The sequence below is a fragment of the Saccopteryx leptura genome, chromosome 5 (assembly GCF_036850995.1).
Source record: "Saccopteryx leptura isolate mSacLep1 chromosome 5, mSacLep1_pri_phased_curated, whole genome shotgun sequence".
NCBI lineage: Eukaryota > Metazoa > Chordata > Mammalia > Chiroptera > Emballonuridae > Saccopteryx > Saccopteryx leptura.
In genome coordinates, this window is record NC_089507.1 from 196,049,985 (window position 1) to 196,068,384 (window position 18,400).

Sequence of the window (18,400 nt, forward strand, 5' to 3'; positions counted from 1 at the left end):
TCCACTTACTGGCACATCCCGGGCCAGCTGGCTGCTGTGTGTGGTGGGGTGGCAGGGGCTGGTAAGCAGGGAGGTTCTGTGCTGATCCCGGGGGGCAGGGGGCCTCCTGTCCTGGAAACCTCCACTCACTGGCACATCCCGGGCTCATTTCTACCTTTGAAGCTATTGACATTGCAAATGTCTGGGGAAAGGAAAGTCAAAGGGTCCTCAAAGTGCTTTATTCCTCCCCAAAAGTGGGCCCAGGGAAATTTGGGCACAGAAACACCTGGTCCACAGTCTCATTATAAACAGTGATGGTGAGAGGTAGGATAGTAAACGACATGAAAGGACCTAGACAGATATTTTAAAAATTAAATCACATTACTATTTTTTTTTAAAGCCATACCTAGAAATTTCCACAGTATCAAAAAAAAATTCAGAGAATCAATTTTACCTTATTTATTACATTAGCCAAGAATGAGTGTTATGGGGAAGGGAGGAATTGAACAGAAAGTGTCAAAGGGCTACTATGTGTTCTTTGCAGCATCTCATGAACACAGGTGGTGGGAACTATGTCCTCAGGGGGGCCCTGAGGACTCTCTCTTTCCTGAGCATGGGTGCCAGGTGCCCGGTGCTCTGCCCCGCACTGCCGCAAGGGCCGGAGTCCCCATCTGGACTCAGTGAACGCCTTGCTCCGGCCAGTTGAGCTCCTTGGCGTACGCCCCTTTGCAGCTTCTGATCTCATAGTCATGCTCAAGGCACTTGTTCAGGCCAGGCACACTGGACCTCCAGCCGATAAAGCCCTGGGTCGTCTTCGGAACCGGGGGTGATGGAAGGACCTGGAATGGAGACACAGGGAGGTTAGTCATGGGCCATAGTGACCTAAGACGTGTCCACAGAGGCACCAGAATCTGCACGTGAGGCGTGGTGTAGAAAAGACAGCAAAGCCAAGGTCCCTATGTAAGGTGCACATTTCAACCAGGTTGATCCTGAGACCCACCTTATTCCTGAAAGTAATGCTCACCAAATGCATTTCTTTATCTTGTTTGATTTGCGACCTCCCGTAAAATTATTTTTATTTGGTAAAAGAGCAAAATAGGAGGAAAAAAGTAAAGTACAGAAATATCAAACATTACCCTTTATAAAACGTACGACAGTATTGTCAGGTGGTAATCTGGTAGATATAGCCCTCTTGCTTTGATTAAAAGGCTTTAGGATGTGTGTACACACACACACACACACACACACACACACACACACACACACACACACTCCCAAATTGTAGAGACTACAGGAATAAAAAAAACTGAACTTTTAAAATCCAAGAGGAAAATGGGATTCTATCTGAAATGAAAAACAAACAAACAACACAATTTCATTTGTCAGTTCCTTGGACAGACTTGAAATTTTTGGAAAATGAGGATAAATGTTTAGGCAGTTTCCCCCTCTCCATTTGAAGTAATCGTCTGTTCTGCTCTTACAGGGTGATTTGAGTGGAGAAAACAGTGAGGAATATTTGTTCTAACAGAAGAGCTGAGATAAAGAGGTTTAATATGCTTGGGGTTATGAGTTCACGCTTGGCTAGAGGCATCTTGGCTGGAGGCGGTGGTGGAGGGGGCGGTCCTGGTGGGCGGGCTGCCACTGGTGGATGAAGCCCCTTAACATATGTTCTTGATGAAGTATTAAAATTAATCTCCTGAGAGACCACATGTAGGGAGGGTCATCAATAAACGCCAGAAGGGAGAAAATTTCCTGGAGCCAGCTATGGGGAAATCGTCCCAGACGGGCCCTTGGGAACACGTGGACGAGCTTTCAAGTTTCTCTCCAACTTGTGAGAGCAATGCAATCAAATACCACCCGGGGAGGCCACATTTCACCCACCAGATTGGCCAAGAAATGAAAACAACACCCTTGACAAGGGCATTCTGGGAGAGTAGTTTGGTTCATTCTCTGTGAAGGGCAATTCTGCTATTCTCTGCGAAAAGTGGTTAACGTCTCCCACTCCTGGCTGCCTTCGTCCTACATTTTCGTCCCCTTACCCCGTCAGAACAGGGAACTGCTTTCTCCACAGCTGAGCAGAGGTCAGAAACCACAACCAGAATGACAGACCCGTGAGAAGAGGTCCAGGGACCTGCCCAGCTCAGCAGTGTCTCGCCTCTGACCCGTCTTCACATGGTCTCAGGTGGGAATGCCACGGACGTCTTCTCTCCTTGGAGCATCCTGTCACTCACTCAGCAACCAGAGTGATCTTTAAAAAGGCCAGCGCGACATGCCACAGCCTTGCTTTCCACGGAAAATTGGGCTCAGATCCCAACGGCTTCCTCTGGCCTCCGAGGTCCAGGGGGTCTGGCCCTGCTGCACTTCTCCATCCCCCTTCCTCCCCTCCCCACTTTTACTCCACCCCAGTTGACCAAGCTCCAGTCACATCACCATCCCTTGCTGCTCCTGAAACATGACCTTTGTTCTGCCTCAGGGCTTCTGTACATGCTGTTCCCTTTGCCAGGAATACTCCCTGCTCTCTCTCCTTGTCATTCTTCAGCCCTCAGCTCCACAGGGGGCCTTTGCTGACCACTCTGTCCTCTATCCTCCAACACCACCTGTCTGTTTACTCCATGGCATCTGGCACAGCATATAACAATTTTGTTGATTTTCTTGTTTCATGTATGGGTTGGAGTCTTGCCTTCTAGTTCATCACTGATTGCCCAACCAAACACCTGACACCTGCTAACAGCTAACAGTCACTGGCACTCTCTGAAAACGCTGGGCACTGTTCTAGGTCCTTCACAGGTGGCCTCCCACTGGACCTGATGCCACTCCTTGAAGTACGTGCTTTCACGAACCCCCATTGTACAGGTGGCAATAGAGACGCCCAGAGGTCAAGCCACTTGCCCAAGACCACAAGGAGGTGAGTGGCTGACCTGTCTGACTCCAGAGCTTCGGCCTTTTCCCGCCCACTCCCTATGTTTGCTGAAGAATGGACCATGCCCCTCATTTTCCCGGCCCCCCTCTGCATCTGCAGAGCAGGAGGCAGAGGCTCTCAAAAGCGTAGAGACAGTAACCCAATGCGTGAGCATGGGAAGGGCACAGAAACTGGACTCCCCACCTGCCCAAGGCTGCTGCGCTCTTACCTTTGACAATTGGTTTTGTGTACCCACTGCAAACAAATTCCCCAGTGGGGCTTACTTCTCACTTAGAAAAACAAGTATTTAAAAACAACTTTCCAAACCTTGATGTATTTCTCCACTGGGGTCACCGGCCGGATGCGGAACCTCTGGGGAAGCTCGATTCTGGGCTTTGGGGGGGAAGCTTCCTCTTCGCCCTTGATCAACTGAAACACAATTCCCAGAGATGGGAAATGCCAGACTGAGACAGTGGACGTGTCCTCTTCACCAGCCCCTAGAACGCTACGCTTTGCAGATGACACAGCTCGTCCCCATCGCAGTTAGACAAGGGGGTAGCTGGGGACTCAGAGGCACCGAACCGCCGTGCCGCCTCCTCTCCTGCAGCTGCTGCTTGAGATTCCCAAGTAGTAGTTTGAGACAACTCTACAGGATACGGGCTCCAATTAAAAAATGCCAACCAGGTTCTAGGACCAATCTTTAAAATATCAGAGAAGAGCCCCCATTCCCTTTCTAAGTTTTAAAGCAATTTTGAACTCTTCAAAAATCCAACTGAATTACATACAGAGAATATTAATATAGACTCTTTTTATGCATTTTTATTTAATAGGACTCATTTTATGCATACAATTTCAGATTGTACAATTCTCCAAGTATTTAAAAAATTCGTTAAGAATGGCATGATTTCAAAGCTAGTGGGATGGGTGGGGTGAGTTATACAAGTGGGGTGGATGCTGCCTTGAATCATGACTATTTTGAATTAGGCAGCTCTTATTGAGTTCTGCAGCCCTCTAAAGAAATGTGGCTTCCCCATGTTGTGTCCTGAGATAGCTTCAAAGGGTGCAGACTGGTGGCCACCATCCCGATAAAGCCCACGCAAGTGTTTTGTGGGCCTGAATGGTGTTTTATAAATCTGAGCCGCTATTCCAGACTAAGAAGATTTTATTTAAACATCTGGATTTCTGAACTTGCAGTTGGCCTCTCTGAATGACAGCCCTCCTCCAGGCTGAGGGTGGCTGTGGCTGGATGAGGACGGTGGTCTCTTTGCTGGAGTCCCCACCAGTCCCTAATGTTTATTATGCCTGACCCTTTCCCCATTCCTGTTACCTATCAAGTTTAGGGCATTCGAAGACATTTCCCTAATAATTCTTCATTACCTCTGCCTCACCATCTCATTCCATCGAATCTTTAGTCACTCAGTGAGGCAGGTGAGGACCATCGCCCCATTTCACAGATGACAAGTCTAAGGCCAAGTGGCCCTGGACTCAGACAGACCAGCTTCTCCCCTCGAAGCATCTCCTTATTAGCTGCATGACTTGGCTCTTCTTTAAGCTCAATTTTTTAATTTGTCAAATAGGCATAAAAGAGCACCTCCTCTACACAGGGGTTCTTGTGCAGGTTAAATAAGCTGCTTGGGATGAGGCACCAAGGACATTCCTGGCTCGTAGTACGTGCTCAATAAATTTGGGAAAGTAGGGACCCTCCAGGTTCCAGAGGCGGCAGTCTTTGCCTACCACACGCTCTTTAATTTTATTCTTGAAAATTATACACTTCATAACCACTTATTCTTGGAAATGATCGATTCTATAAACTGTGGGCTCATAAAATTTATATTTACCTCCTCGAGAGGGGTTGTTAAAAATCCCCAGTTCTGGGCCCAGTTTTTCCGTGCTTCACTCTCAGCCTTCAGGTAGCTTCTCCTAAAAGAGAAAGTTCCAAAGTGCTGGACGGCATTTGGGAAGGTAGTCGTAGCCAACCAACTCCAAAAGGTCCACTGGGAAATTTTACATCAGTCAGCGCAGTTGCGGAATGATGGCTCTGTGCCAGGGAGGGAGCGAGGTGCTGGCGGGAGTGCGTCCCTGTCGCTGAGACCTCATACTCTCTGGTGAGGGAAGCATACCCTCTGAGAACCAGAGATGATGGCTGGGTGGTGCATTGGGGAGCAGACAGAACAGGGGCTGACTCTGCCTGGCAGGCTACATAGGTACTTATTTTGGAGGTGCTTGTGACCCACAGTGATGGGCATGTGTTAAATCATTAAAGGGCAAGGACCAGGGTGGGGCTGAGTGATACACCTAGCGTGCCAAATCTAAGGAGGCACCCACTCCGAGGTTCCTGCAAGGGCACAGTGAGCACTTACATGACCTTGAACTTGAGCCTTCCTTAAATACCACCCCTCAGCTGCCTCGCTCGCCCCACCTCTTTCTTTCTTTCTTTCTTTCTTTCTTTCTTTCTTTCTTTCTTTCTTTCTTTCTTTCTTTCTTTCTTTCTTTCTTTCTTTCTTTCTTTCTTCTTTCTTTTTGTATTTTTCTGAAGCTGGAAATGGGGAGAGACAGTCAGACAGACTCCTGCATGCGCCCGACCGGGATCCACCTGGCACGCCCACCAGGGGCTACGCTCTGCCCACCAGGGGGCGATGCTCTGCCCCTCCGGGGCGTCGCTCGGCCGTGACCAGAGCCACTCTAGCGCCTGGGGCAGAGGCCAAGGAGCCATCCCCAGCGCCCGGGCCATCTTTGCTCCAATGGAGCCTTGGCTGCAGGAGGGGAAAAGAGAGACAGAGAGGAAGGAGGGGGGGGGGTGGAGAAGCAAATGGGCGCTTCTCCTATGTGCCCTGGCCGGGAATCAAACCCAGGTCCCCCACACGCCAGGCCGACGCTCTACCGCTGAGCCAACCGGCCAGGGCCCCACCTTGCTTTTTCTGCACATTAGTAGGCTGAGTTGAGTTGATATCAAAGAGTGGGTGTATCCATTTTAAATGAATTTTAATTAAATTAATTAAACTCTGTGTAAACATTTATTCATTTTGATTTTCAAGTTTCTTTCCCTATTTTGCAATCAATTATCTGCCCCTCCCCACCCCCCAGGGTGTCTTAGCATTTTCAGAACCCTGGCCAAGCTCTTTGCCCTGGGCACTTAGTATCTATGGCAGAGTCTATTTCTAATGGAGATGTAACACAAGCCAGAGTTATGAACCATACATGCCATTTTAAATTTTCTAGTAGCCACATTAATAAAAGTGAAAGTAAACAGCTGAACTTAATTTTAACATCACTTATTTTTGGTATGAGATTTTCAAAATCTGGTAGTGCATATTTATGGCTCATCCCAATTTGGAATAGCTCCATTTCACGTGCTCAGCAGCCACTTTGGACACGGAACGGCACTGTCTAAGGCAGGGGTCCCCAAACTACGGCCCCGCGGGTCACATGCAGCCCCCTGAGGCCATTTATCCGGTCCCCGCTGCACTTCCGGAAGGGGCACCTCTTTCATTGGTGATCAATGAAAGGAGCACATTGACCATCTCATTAGCCAAAAGCAGGCCCATAGTTCCCATTGAAATACTGGTCAGTTTCTTGATTTAAATTTACTTGTTTTTTATTTTAAATATTGTATTTGTTCCCGTTTTGTTTTTTTACTTTAAAATAAGATATGTGCAGTGTGCATAGGGATTTTTTCATAGTTTTTTTTTATAGTCCAGCCCTCCAACAGTCTGAGGGACAGTGAACTGGCCCCCTGTGTAAAAAGTTTGGGGACCCCTGGTCTAAGGGCTTCACCGGCTCAGTTCACATAGGAAGGGTGATTTGATTTGGGTCTTGAACTGAGTAGAAGTTTATCTGGTCGAGAAGGGAGAAAGGAGAATTCTAGGTAGAGGGGGTACTTGCATAAAGATAAAGATGTTTAAAAAAAACCAATAATTGTGTATTTTATGCCAAATAATACTGACTTTTCATTTTCAAGAGTAATATAAAGTTTCTTATAAAAATAAATTTGTTAAGTAGAACAAAGCCAGTTTAAAGAAAAATATGAAATGGCTATTTTAGGTTAAAAAAATGGTAAAAGTCATTGAGATGACACACAGGATAACTGAATTTTCAGAGGCAAACAATTATAGTTTGTTGTTACTAAAATTTACTTTATTGGCCTCGAAACTAGTAACTTCCTATATTGATTAAAACTTCAAAGAAATGGGATAATATTTATAAGTCGGAGAGAAAGCCAAGTAAAAGCAATCATTACACATGTCTGCAACATAAATCTTATAGAAAATGGATCTATCCTTTACATTAAAATCTTATTCCTTAAAAAGCCAGGAAAAGCAAGAGAGAATATAAAGTGTATATGTATCTCTCATTCAGATTAAACAAATATTAAGATTTTCGTTTGGTTCCTTTTTTAAAAAATTCGGTAAATCTTTCAAGTATTTTAAGCAAAGCTAGCCTTGCGGATGGTTGTGGAGCAGGATACAAAATCTTTCAGGCCTTTGTGATCGCACAAGAGAAGACGGAGAATGGAAAGCCCTCTGGTCCACCACGTGTCCCAATCATTGCCCTCTGTCCTCAAGGCCCCTCACCACCTCTAGAACTTCGTGGAAACTGATGTGCCCACCGGGTTACCGGATCCCCGCCGTTACCAGATCTCGTCCTGGGCCACGAAGTTCATGCGCTCGGCTGCCGCGGTGCTGATGGGTTTCTGCGCCATGAGTCCCTGCGCCACGGGTCCCGGGGTCTCAGTTGCCCTACGCGCTGCCGCCCTGGCTCAGAGTCTTGCGTTGCCCAGGAGACCGGTTGCCAAGGAACATGGGACGCGGAGGCGGAGGCGGAGGCGCACCTGCCCGGAGGGTGGGGCCTCAGGGCTCACTCTGCATCCGTGCGCCCCCTCCCAGCCTCCGCCCGCCTCTGCGCTCTGCTCTTCGCCCACCTCCTTGCCCTCCTGCCTGGACCTGTCTGCGGCGGCGGCCCTTTTTCTCTGCGGGAAACCTTGGGGAAACAACAGGATCTAACACTCAACCGCCTTTTTAAAATTTAGACCTCAAATGCAAGTATACCCACCGACAAACGTAGCAAGCTTAACTGTGGTAACAGTGTCACAGAGAAGGCACCCTCGCAATCAGGGCCCGAATTACGGAATGGGACATTCCGGCCCGCCTCCTTGTCGAGTTCTCTCAGCAGAGCTTAGTTCCGCCACGTGGTGATCTTTGTGCTTGGGTTCCTGGGCCCAATGTCGTGTTTGAGGGGTTCACCCATGTTGCTGTCTGCAGCCATCAGGTGTTCATTTCCATTCCCGAAGAGTTTTCCACTCTGCTGCTGTGGACATTGGAGTTGAGTCTTTGGACACCATCCCAGTGCCTCTATGACGGTTCCTGCATGTGGCTCCGGAGAGCGTATGTAGCATTTCGATTGGCATATAACAAGCCCCAACCAGAATTCACAGATAATCCCTCCTCCGAGCCCTGCACCCCACACTCTTTCATGCCCATCCACAATGACCCCCCATCATTGGGGTGCTCAATCGGTATTTGTCGACTGACTCGATCACCCTGAAGGCTTCCACTGTACCATGGTGTCCTAGACCTGCACCTAGAAAATGGGTCTAAGATTCAACGTAAGTGAATCAACTGCACGGGGTGCGGGAGTTTTTCTGCCTGAGCTGCGGAGGAACACGCAGGTGTCCAGAGCCCCACGGAACGGGAGAACAAAGACAGCAGGCTCTGCTGATCTGCAGGTCACCTCCCCACAGTTCCCGAGGCCACTCTGTAGTGACCTGGATGTTTTCATCTTCCAGTTGAGTATCTGTGGTTCTCTTTGCTGTGTCCTCCTCTCTCTTTTTCTTTGAGCTACTCCCTTACCCACAGATTTATGCCTTTGTGGGGGATTTGTTTTCCTCCTGTGTTTTCCACACCCAAGGCAGGTGATGTTTCTCTTGGCTGTTGGAAATGCTGGGTGGAAGCCTTAGACTGGGGTTGTATCAACTGCCCACTCAGCCTAAATAGTGAGGGGGCAGACAGGGGCTGGATTTTGTGTTGAATGGGTTAATCAGTGAATGTGTAACACACCAGGCCCAGGACTGGGCAAGGTTAGGGCTGGGCCCGATCGCCATGGACGGGGTGAACAGGTGTCCAAGGTGGCCTAGAGTTTTCTCCCTGGTCTTGTGTCTGAGGTCGCCATCCATACAACAGAAGGGAAGACGCCTCAGGGGGAATTGTGAATAGTGGATGGCTTGGAAGAGAGGAGGACCCATCAGGTGGGAAGGCAGTGTCTGCTTCTCCCTCAGGAAGCTTTGAAGACGATTCTGTTAAAATGATTAATTAAGAATAAACTCGTTTACTGAATGTCTCTATATAAGCCAGACACCAAGGGTTCAGTCATTCTGCAAATGTTTGCTAAGCACCTCCTGCATGCCTGGGGACCCAGGAGGGAACAAACTGACAGACTCGTCGTCTGGGGATGACATACCTGCTGGGAAGACAGACAAGGGAGCGGAGACAGGTGTGCAGCTGATGAGGGCAGGGAGGGCTGTGCAGTGTGGGGAAGGAGGCTGTTGGGGACAAAGCCAGGTGAAGGGGTGTGGAAAGCAATACTTTAAGGGACTGCTTTAAGAAAGGCCTCTCGGGGAAGGGCACGTTTGAGCATGAAGCTGGTGACAGAGGGACCCAAGCAAAGGGATTGGAAGGGTTTTCCACGGAGGAGAGAAGGGCAGGGCAAAGTTCCCATGGTGGAACCAGCCTGGAGTGTTTGAAGAACACCAAAGAGACCAGTGCAGCTTTGAGCTTCCTGGAAGTGTGACCAGTGCAGAAATGGAAGGGGAAGCTTCTATGCCTGCCAAGAGTTCGATCAAGTAAGGACAGGGCTGTGAATGTAACCGGGTGATGACAATGCAGCCTGATACATGCAATTACAGTGGTTTGAATGTGATTCAGAGTGAGTCCCGGATGAGGCAGAAAAGTGCAGAGAAGGAGATGAGTGAGTTGGGTTTTGAAAGATGAATAAGGATTTGCTAGTTCTGTCCATTTGCCTTTGATATATCTGCATGGGCCACCCAGGAAGGTGGATCCAGGACAGGGAAAGAGTAGAGTGTTATGGTTTAGTGCACAGGCTTTGGGATTGGGTGTGGGCTCAAGTCCTGGCTCGGCTGAGGGACATCTCAGTGACCTTGGGTGAACTGGTTAGCCTTTCTGAGCCCCACTGTCATCGTTTGTGAAATGAGCTTGTAGGTATACTAGGAGGCAGTGCCTGGATGGCTAGTGCTCATGAATAAAAGACAGCATCACCTGAGGAATTGTCCTGGTTCAAGGGCCTCAGCCCAAGACAGTGTGGGGAGGTGGAAATGGGGCTTTGAGTGGAACTGTGGGTTGCTTTTTGAGGATGTCAGATTTGAGAATGAGGCTGTGGCTGGCTGGGGGCATGGACTGGAAGGTGGATTCCTTCTTCTCGAGAAGTGTCGGGGAAACCACAGGTACACTGGCTGGGGCTGCTCCCAGGGCCCCACCCTGAGCAACCATCATGGCGCCAGCTTTCACCGGCCCTGGCTGGGTGCTTCCCCACGTCTCATGTCATGGAGGAGGGATTCATTTGTGAACACTTAGCGGAAAGGAAAATGGGCTCAAACAACAGGGGGAAGAGAGAGGATTTGAACCAAACTCCAAAGCCCTCATGACGGTGCTCTTTCTAGGGGCAGGACCCCACAGGGAGATGGGGTCCACATAGCCTGGTTTCCCTCTCTCTCTTGACTCATGAGGCTGCCCTTTTCTCTCTGGATTTCCAAGTGCTGGAGCTCAGTTATGACTGTTGAATCTAAGCCACAAAGGATAGTTGGAGGAGGAGCTCGGGCTTTCCCAAAGTGATGTCTGCACAGGCACAGGCCAAGTTTCTCCTAGTGACACTTGTGAGTGACATTAAGACTTACTTTGGTTTCAGGTGGCTGAAGGTGACAGAGGACCCAGACTGTATAGATGCCAGCTCCCCAACATCCCTGAAGACTCCTCCTGTCTGGTGGGCAAGGACTTGCTGCACCTAACTGTGCACAGAGCCCAGACTCACTGTCCCACTGGGTGTGTGCTGCCCACCCTGACTTAGCACAACCACCAGTACCTTCCATTTATAGTGTTGCCAGACTCAGCAAATAGAAACCCAGGTGGTCCAGTGAAAATGGAATGTCCAGGAGCACACTTTTACTGTCTTATACTAAGAAATCATTTGTTGTTTATTAATTATACCTGGGCATCCCACCTCTTATATGACTACCCTACCCCAGTGAATTTCTTCACCGGTGTATGGATCATACTCAGCAAATGAATACATGTGTGTATATAAAATTCTGTTTCTTTTTATTTCCAGTGGTCTGTTTTTTTCCTTTGATTTGTATCTATCCTTCACCTTCTCTACTCGTTCTAGGGGTTGAAACCTCCTCACCATGGTATTCGGAACCCAGAAATTCATGAACCTCTGACAGACACAATTCCTTCAGCTAATACTTTTCTAGTTTTTGAAAAAGTGTTTTTTTTTTCTGAAGCTGGAAACGGGGAGAGACAGTCAGACAGACTCCCGCATGCGCCTGACGGGGATCCACCCGGCACGCCCACCAGGGGCGACGCTCTGCCCACCAGGGGTCGTCGCTCTGCCGCCACCAGAGCCACTCTAGCGCCTGGGACAGAGGCCAAGGAGCCATCCCCAGCGCCCGGGCCATCTTTGCTCCAATGGAGCCTTCGCTGCTGGAGGGGAAGAGAGAGACAGAGAGGAAGGAGGGGGGGGGGGTGGAGAAGCAAATAGGCGCTTCTTCTATGTGCCCTGGCCGGGAATCGAACCCGGATCCCCCGCACGCCAGGCCGACGCTCTACCGCTGAGCCAACTGGCCAGGGCCTGAAAAAGTGTTATTCAGCATACCTTTCAAAACGGAAGAACTGAGGGAGAGAAGGGACTGCCGTGCTTGCTGATTGGATGTGGGAAATGAAGACAATATTTACAGCTTGCAGAGGGTTCGCCGTGTTCCTGTATATTAATATTTTTGGCCCTCTCTCAGCATTCTGGGACAGTTTTTCATTTTTTATTTATTTTTTTCTTCTTGCTGTTGCTTTATAAAACATTTTGACGGCTGGAGCCAACTGCTTCTTTTTAGTTTTGAAGCTTAAACTGTTTCTTTTTTATTCTATGACTTTTTTTTTTTTTTACACCACAGTATGCTTTGTGCCCGCGTGAGCCTGCCCACCAGTGCGCCTTTTCCCGCAGCATGGGCGATTATTACTTCCACCGCACAACAAAGGCACGGAGGCTTGAACTCAAAGTGCCAATTTCCAGGGAATGCGTCTGATGGCTTCCCCGACTTCAACTTCAGGGACTCAAAAGTTCTAGTCTTTCCACAGCCATTATGCTGTCTCTAGTCATAGCAAAAGAACTCTTTTTTTTTTTTTATTACTTCACAAATAGTCTACCCTGTACCACCTAAAGGGACAATTAACTTCATTTTCTTGGTCTTACAGAGAAGGAAAGAGCCCAGCCCCTCCCACAGCTCCTTGGGAGCCTCCCATGGAAGTCTGTTCTCCATTCGGCCTCATGATCAATTATTGCCCCCTGGAACCCCACCACCAGGTTGGGGGTGCAGCCTGTCCCGTGCTCTCTCTCTGTCCCCTGCCCCTTCCTTTCCAGCCTCTCTTGGGCCAGCTCTTAAGGTGTCAGAATAGTCCAAGGTCTGTGTGAAAAGAGAAGTAAGTTTGAATGCAAGCACCCTTGACTTCCAGGTGTGACTAGCACTCACCAGCCTTGGGTTATTTGAGGAGGTGAGTCCGTGGGAAGCAGAGGGGGTCGTGGACCTTCACAGTTTGCATCTGTGACATTGTCTAGTGCTGCAGAAGGAGCCAGGTCAGAAATGCATGTTCCCCAAGACCAGAGGTGGCAGTGCAAAAGGTATAGATGTAGCTTTAAGTCACAAATACTAAACTTGAGTGGGAACTAAAGAGTGATACTTATCTATTATTCCTGAGGAATTTGATTTAGCTGCACTGGCAACACAGAGGGCTTTGCTGTGCAGAGTTCCAAAGGGAAGCTGGACCACGGGGCAGGAAGGTGAGGAGGGGCTGGTTTACATGTTTTGTTCCAAAAAATGACAACATTCTTTCATTTACTCACCTGGTGGCGCCAGGCTAACCTCTCCTATCCTCCATTTGAATGGCCATTCATTCGTTTATTCATTCAACAAATATGTTTATAGAATCTCTTCCTTGTGCTGGGCCAGCAGAGACAATGCCTAGTTCGAACCTTAGGAAACTTCCAGTTCAGTAAACAAACAAACCAGGAGATTTTAGGTGGGGACAAGTTTTATAAAAATATATAAAAGGTGGTGTGGGGTTAGGGGGCTCTCTTGGAAGGGTGGTCATAGAAGGTGGCATTTGAGTAGGGACCCAGGTAATGCAAAAAGGCCATCATCCCTAGAGACAGCAGAGGACATCCCTGGAGACGACCTGGCAGGCCCGGCAGGCTGGGGTGCAGAGTTCGGACTTCACTGCAAGTCCAATGAGAGGTCCTTGGCACATTTGGGAAGCTCTGTCCAGTCCAATGCATAGGGTCTTTGGCCTTGGGCATGGTATAGACCTCCCCCACCGCAACCCCCGCTCGCTGCCTTTCTGAGAACATTCTCTGATATTCTCATTCCCAACTTCTAGGTTTGGCCAAGGGAATCAAAGAATTCAGGGCTGAGACTGAGAGAGAGAGAGAGAGAGAGAGAGAGAGAGAGAGAGGAAGAAGGTTGTACTCCTGAAATCTTTTCAGGACCATCCCTTTCCATGCTTAAAGTGGTGTTGGGTAGCATCTAATTTCACTGCTCCAACCACCTACCATGCCAACCAGACCCAGGCCTGGCCAATCACCAGGCTTCATTCTCCTGGCTTCAGTGATTGGTTTGATAGGCGGACATGTGATTCAAGCAGGGCCAATCAGAGTCTTTCTCTGGGATTTTACAAAGAGACACCAGGCTGGGATAACAAGAGCTCTCTTTTTGTCAATCTGATGATAATGCTGAGAAATGAAATTTATTAAGCAGTTCTTAAATAATAAGTACTATCACTGCATTTCCCAAGCACAGCAGCCCCATGATGTAGGAGTGATGATTATTCTTATTTTACAGAGGAAAATACAGAATCAGAGAAATTAAGCCACTTGCCCATGATCACACAGCTCTCATGCACTTAGCCATCAACATGGCAAGTCACAAGCATCTATTTAGGACTCTTAGGTGGATAATAATCAGGAATATGTCATCTCCCATGTGACACTTTGAACAATCCTAGTGACTCTAAAGGAAGTGAATGGCATTATTCTTTTCTGTCCTCCTGAGGCTCGAGTGAAAGGCCCTCCAGATGAGTATCTATTGAGTATTAAACACCTACTAAGTGCTGAGCTCCAAGTGTGGGTGGTCTAGGGTCTCAGTCTCATTTCTCCCTCCAGACACAGCCACTGGCCAGGAACTGGCACTTACTAGGCCCTCAGCAGACATTTGTCGATTGAGTGAAAACTGTTATTTATCTGTTCTGGCAAAGTAGATAGTAGATAGTCCTATCTACTCGAAGCCTCAAAGCCTCACCCAGGACATGAATGGCCAGTGAGTGGCTCCCCACTCTGCTTCAGGGAGAGGCCTTCTCCTGTCATGAGTGTGGGGACAGGACCCAGAGGAATGATGCATATTTGATCTAAAAGGCAAATTGATTCTGTGGATTGATCTCTTTCTGCATCCTTCATACTGGTGTCTGGGGAGACGTCTCTTTGAGGTTCTTATTGTTCATTTTCAGAGAATTTCATATGAAATGGATTTTAAATGAAAGCTTGGGGGCTCTATGAAACCAAGAAGTCTACACTGGGACTATCTACTTTCTCAGGGTTTTGCCAGAGCTGTGATTACCAGGGAGCTGCGCACGTGCCTGGTCTCTTACAGCTGGTTATTAAACACAGCAGCTGCCCTGGCTCCCAGCTCCTGGCGGCTGTCTACCATCACCGAAGAGGCTTAAGAGGCCACGTTCAGATAGCGAGCTGGGAGACTGTCCAGACCACAGTGAGGGGGCCACTACCCAGTCAGCCCCCTATTTCATTTTCTGTGACTGTGGGAGGAGCGAGCCACAGGGGAGGGGAGAGCCGAACTCGAGCTCTTGCATCGTTTCACCTCCCCTGACGCTGCTCACAGTGGAGGTGAGATGCTGGGCTCTGAGCTGCAGACAGGGTCTCCCAGACTTGTGAGAAAGCCACAGGTCCTCTGGGAATAGAGGCTGCTCGGAGCTTCCATGAAGGAAGGGGAGCCCAATGCTGGAGATAACCCAAAACCCTACTGACAAATATGAGACCCCTGGATGGACTTTGTCCTGGGACAAAGCTGGGGAGTCTTTGAAAGTGCGAATGCTTACCTGGCGGCCGGATGAGCTCAGGAAGTGAAAGTAACCACACGGGATCATCTGAGCATGAAAATTAATCTTTACCTTGAGCAAGCCTTATCCATTGTTTTTGTTTGTCTAGTATAACATACTTAACATGTCAGATAATCTCTTCTCCAGACCTCCAGAGATAAACACCTTCGTATCGGGGCGAGATAATCCCAATATTGCTCATTCTTATCTTACCCCTCATACTTCTGCAAACAATACTTAAGTTTAATGTTAACTATCCTGCTCCCACTAGTGTAAAAGAAATATGTATCTTTCCACTTTACCTTTTATCCAACCCTGGAGATATCCCTGCTTTGCTTTGTCCCACCCCCTCAGCCTTCCACCAATGAATTTCATGCACCTTTTTATGTCTTCTCCTTTGATTCTAAAATGTATCAAATAAACTATAAAACTGCTATTCCTTAAAGCATTTTTATCAGTCCTTTGAGATTTTGCTCCCAGGTCTGGCCATCAGCTCTGGCTCAAATAAACTCTTTAAATCATTCTCTAGGGCTGAAATTTCTTTTTTTTTTTTTTTGTATTTTTCCGAAGCTGGAAACGGGGAGAGACAGACAGACTCCCGCATGCGCTGACTGGGATCCACCTGGCACGCCCACCAGGGGGCGACGCTCTGCCCACCAGGGGGCGATGCTCTGCCCCTCCGGGGTGTCACTCTGCCGCGACCAGAGCCACTCTAGCGCCTGGGACAGAGGCCAAGGAGCCATCCCCAGGCCCGGGCCATCTTTGCTCCAATGGAGCCTCGGCTGCAGGAGGGGAAGAGAGAGACAGAGAGGAAGGAGGAGGGGGGGGGGTGGAGAAGCAAATGGGTGCTTCTCCTGTGTGCCCTGGCCGGGAAACGAACCCAGGTCCCCCGCACGCCAGGCCGACGCTCTACCGCTGAGCCAACCGGCCAGGGCCTGAAATTTCTTTTGTTGACAGAAGTGTTTGCTCTAGGGAAGGGCTCAGCATGCCCTGCTGTGTTTAGGTTGCTTCAGCCTGGAGACTGACCTGTGGAGCAGACTGGACACCCGAGGACCAGAGGGAGGTTGTTAGTGATACCTAGAGAAGTGGTGATGAGAGTTGGGCCCAGAGAATTGGCATTTGGGGTAGGGAGGAAGAGTTAGAAATGGTGGGATATGGGAGAAGTTGGGAGGTTGTATTAGCCAGGACTTTACTTAAAAGTGTTGGTTATTTAGCTCAAATCAGCATGAATAAAAAAAACAAACAAAATTGTTTAGCTCCTGTATTTGAAGAGCTTGAAGGATTCAGGTAAGGCTGTATCCAGGAGTTTGAGTGATGTCATCAGGACCTGGAGTCCTTCACTCCTGGGTTCAGTGTACCTGCTTGGTGGCCTGTCTCAGGCTCCAGGTTGGGTGGAGGCCTGCTTTCCCCATGGTTCCCACACGAGTCTCAGCATCCTCCCTGACTGGACTGCCAGGTTGTATGTCCGTCTCCGGCAGGATCACTGTGAACAGTAGACAGAGGAGCTGATTGACAGGCTGTGTCCGTGTGTTCACGTTAACACTTGGTTGGTTCCTGGACACACGGTCATAGTGTCCCCTGCACAGAGCGTTTGGCTCGGTGGACATGGAGGAGGAAACAGACATCACAGGTGACTCAGCATCTTGCTGAGGTGTGGCCAGGGGCTGGGGCTGGAGCTGGGGGCCATGAACTGAGCCTGTCCCTAAGGAGTGGTGGAGTGGCTAAGACGGCAACAACATTTGGACCAAATTAAACTAAATAACCCTCTGGCTCTGCCCGACTTAGCGGTTCCTGATTTTATAGATTTGTGATGATCTGGCCTTCACTCGCCTATAACTCAGCTGTCATTTCCATTTTATCTCTCACTCAAGATCTTGTCACAGTGCTGTGTGTTCATCGCCGCTCGTTCAGGGGAAGAGGATGAACCGACACATTTTTGCCTTTTATCTCTTGGGACAATCAGCTTGTCACACTGACAATAATCAAGATGGTTTTTATAAGAAAGAATTTTTTTCGGTCTAATACAGAAGATGTCTTGCCAGTGAGTCTGTTGTGGGGGTACTGTGGGAGCCTGGGTTCAAGGGTCCCTTCAGGTGTATTGTGGGGGCTCTAGCCATGTGGTTAAATTGGGAGGCTCCTTCCCCGTCTAGCTCCAGTGCACCTCTGGTCCTTTGCTGGGTCTTCCTACCAAAAGCAGGTCTTCCCATGCACATATTCTGCACCTTTTAAGACTGACCGTGAGTCATATGGGATCACAGGGTCTCCTCTTTGTCCTGGAGGCCCACCCTCTCTCAGTGACCATGTGCCCACGTTCCCCACTCTTGGCTGTGGTTCCAAACTGTGAAGGACATGGGCCCAAAGGACCCCTGCCTCCTACCCTGTCTGGATGGACTCTGGTCTCTGACAATAATCACTCAGACACAGGAGCCTCGGGTAGGAGCCCTTCCACTGAGCCTTGACCCTCACCTCTCTCACACCCCTCCCACACACACACACACACACAACTGTGCTCCATCACACTGGCCTGGTTCCCATCTAGGACACACTTCAGGCAAATCTCTGCCTTAGGGCCTTTGCACTTGTTGGCCTTTATACCTGGAATGGCGTTTCCCTTTCTTCCTCTTTCTTTAGAACCTAACTCAGGTGTCACTTCCTCCAGGAAGCCTTCCCAGACCAGGCCAGATGTTTTCCCTGCATTTTAGAAGCATCATGTGCCTTCTCTTAGAGTGTGTTTTCATAGTTGAATTTTGCTCACCACTGAACTCTCAGAATCCAGGGTCATGATGGCTCTTGGTTGGCACTCAGTTAATGTTTGTTAAATGGATCGACAGGACCGAGGTGAGAGAAAGTCAGTCTGCTGTTCTTAGCGCACACTCAAGCCACATGGCGCCAGAGACCACTGGTTGATGAGTGTTTACGGAACAGAGACGAAGCAGGAGCAGATGGAGTCGGTCCTTGCCCAGCCGTCTTCCTCCCTCCTGGAGGGCTTCAAGCTCCCAGAGGTGAGCACTGCAGACCCAGGGAAGGTGCACGCCCTTGCTGGGCCTTCCCATGCCCCCACCGAGCTCTGTTCACCTCGGTCTCACAATCTAAGACCCAAGTTGAGTTCCTTGCTCCTGTGGGTTTAAGTCAAGGTCTTAGT

General features: G+C 49.0%; 1 protein-coding gene across 1 annotated transcript; it reads right to left on the minus strand.

The window, feature by feature from the left end:
• Positions 1–427: 427 nt before the first annotated feature.
• Positions 428–7,631, minus strand: CIMIP1 (ciliary microtubule inner protein 1). Its single transcript, XM_066385792.1, has 4 exons — positions 7,510–7,631; positions 4,717–4,798; positions 3,206–3,307; positions 428–818 (listed from the first exon to the last, which is right to left on the minus strand). The coding sequence occupies exons 1-4, from the start codon at positions 7,575–7,577 to the stop codon at positions 657–659; spliced, it is 414 nt and encodes a 137-aa protein (XP_066241889.1). The 5' UTR covers positions 7,578–7,631; the 3' UTR covers positions 428–656.
• Positions 7,632–18,400: the final 10,769 nt, after the last annotated feature.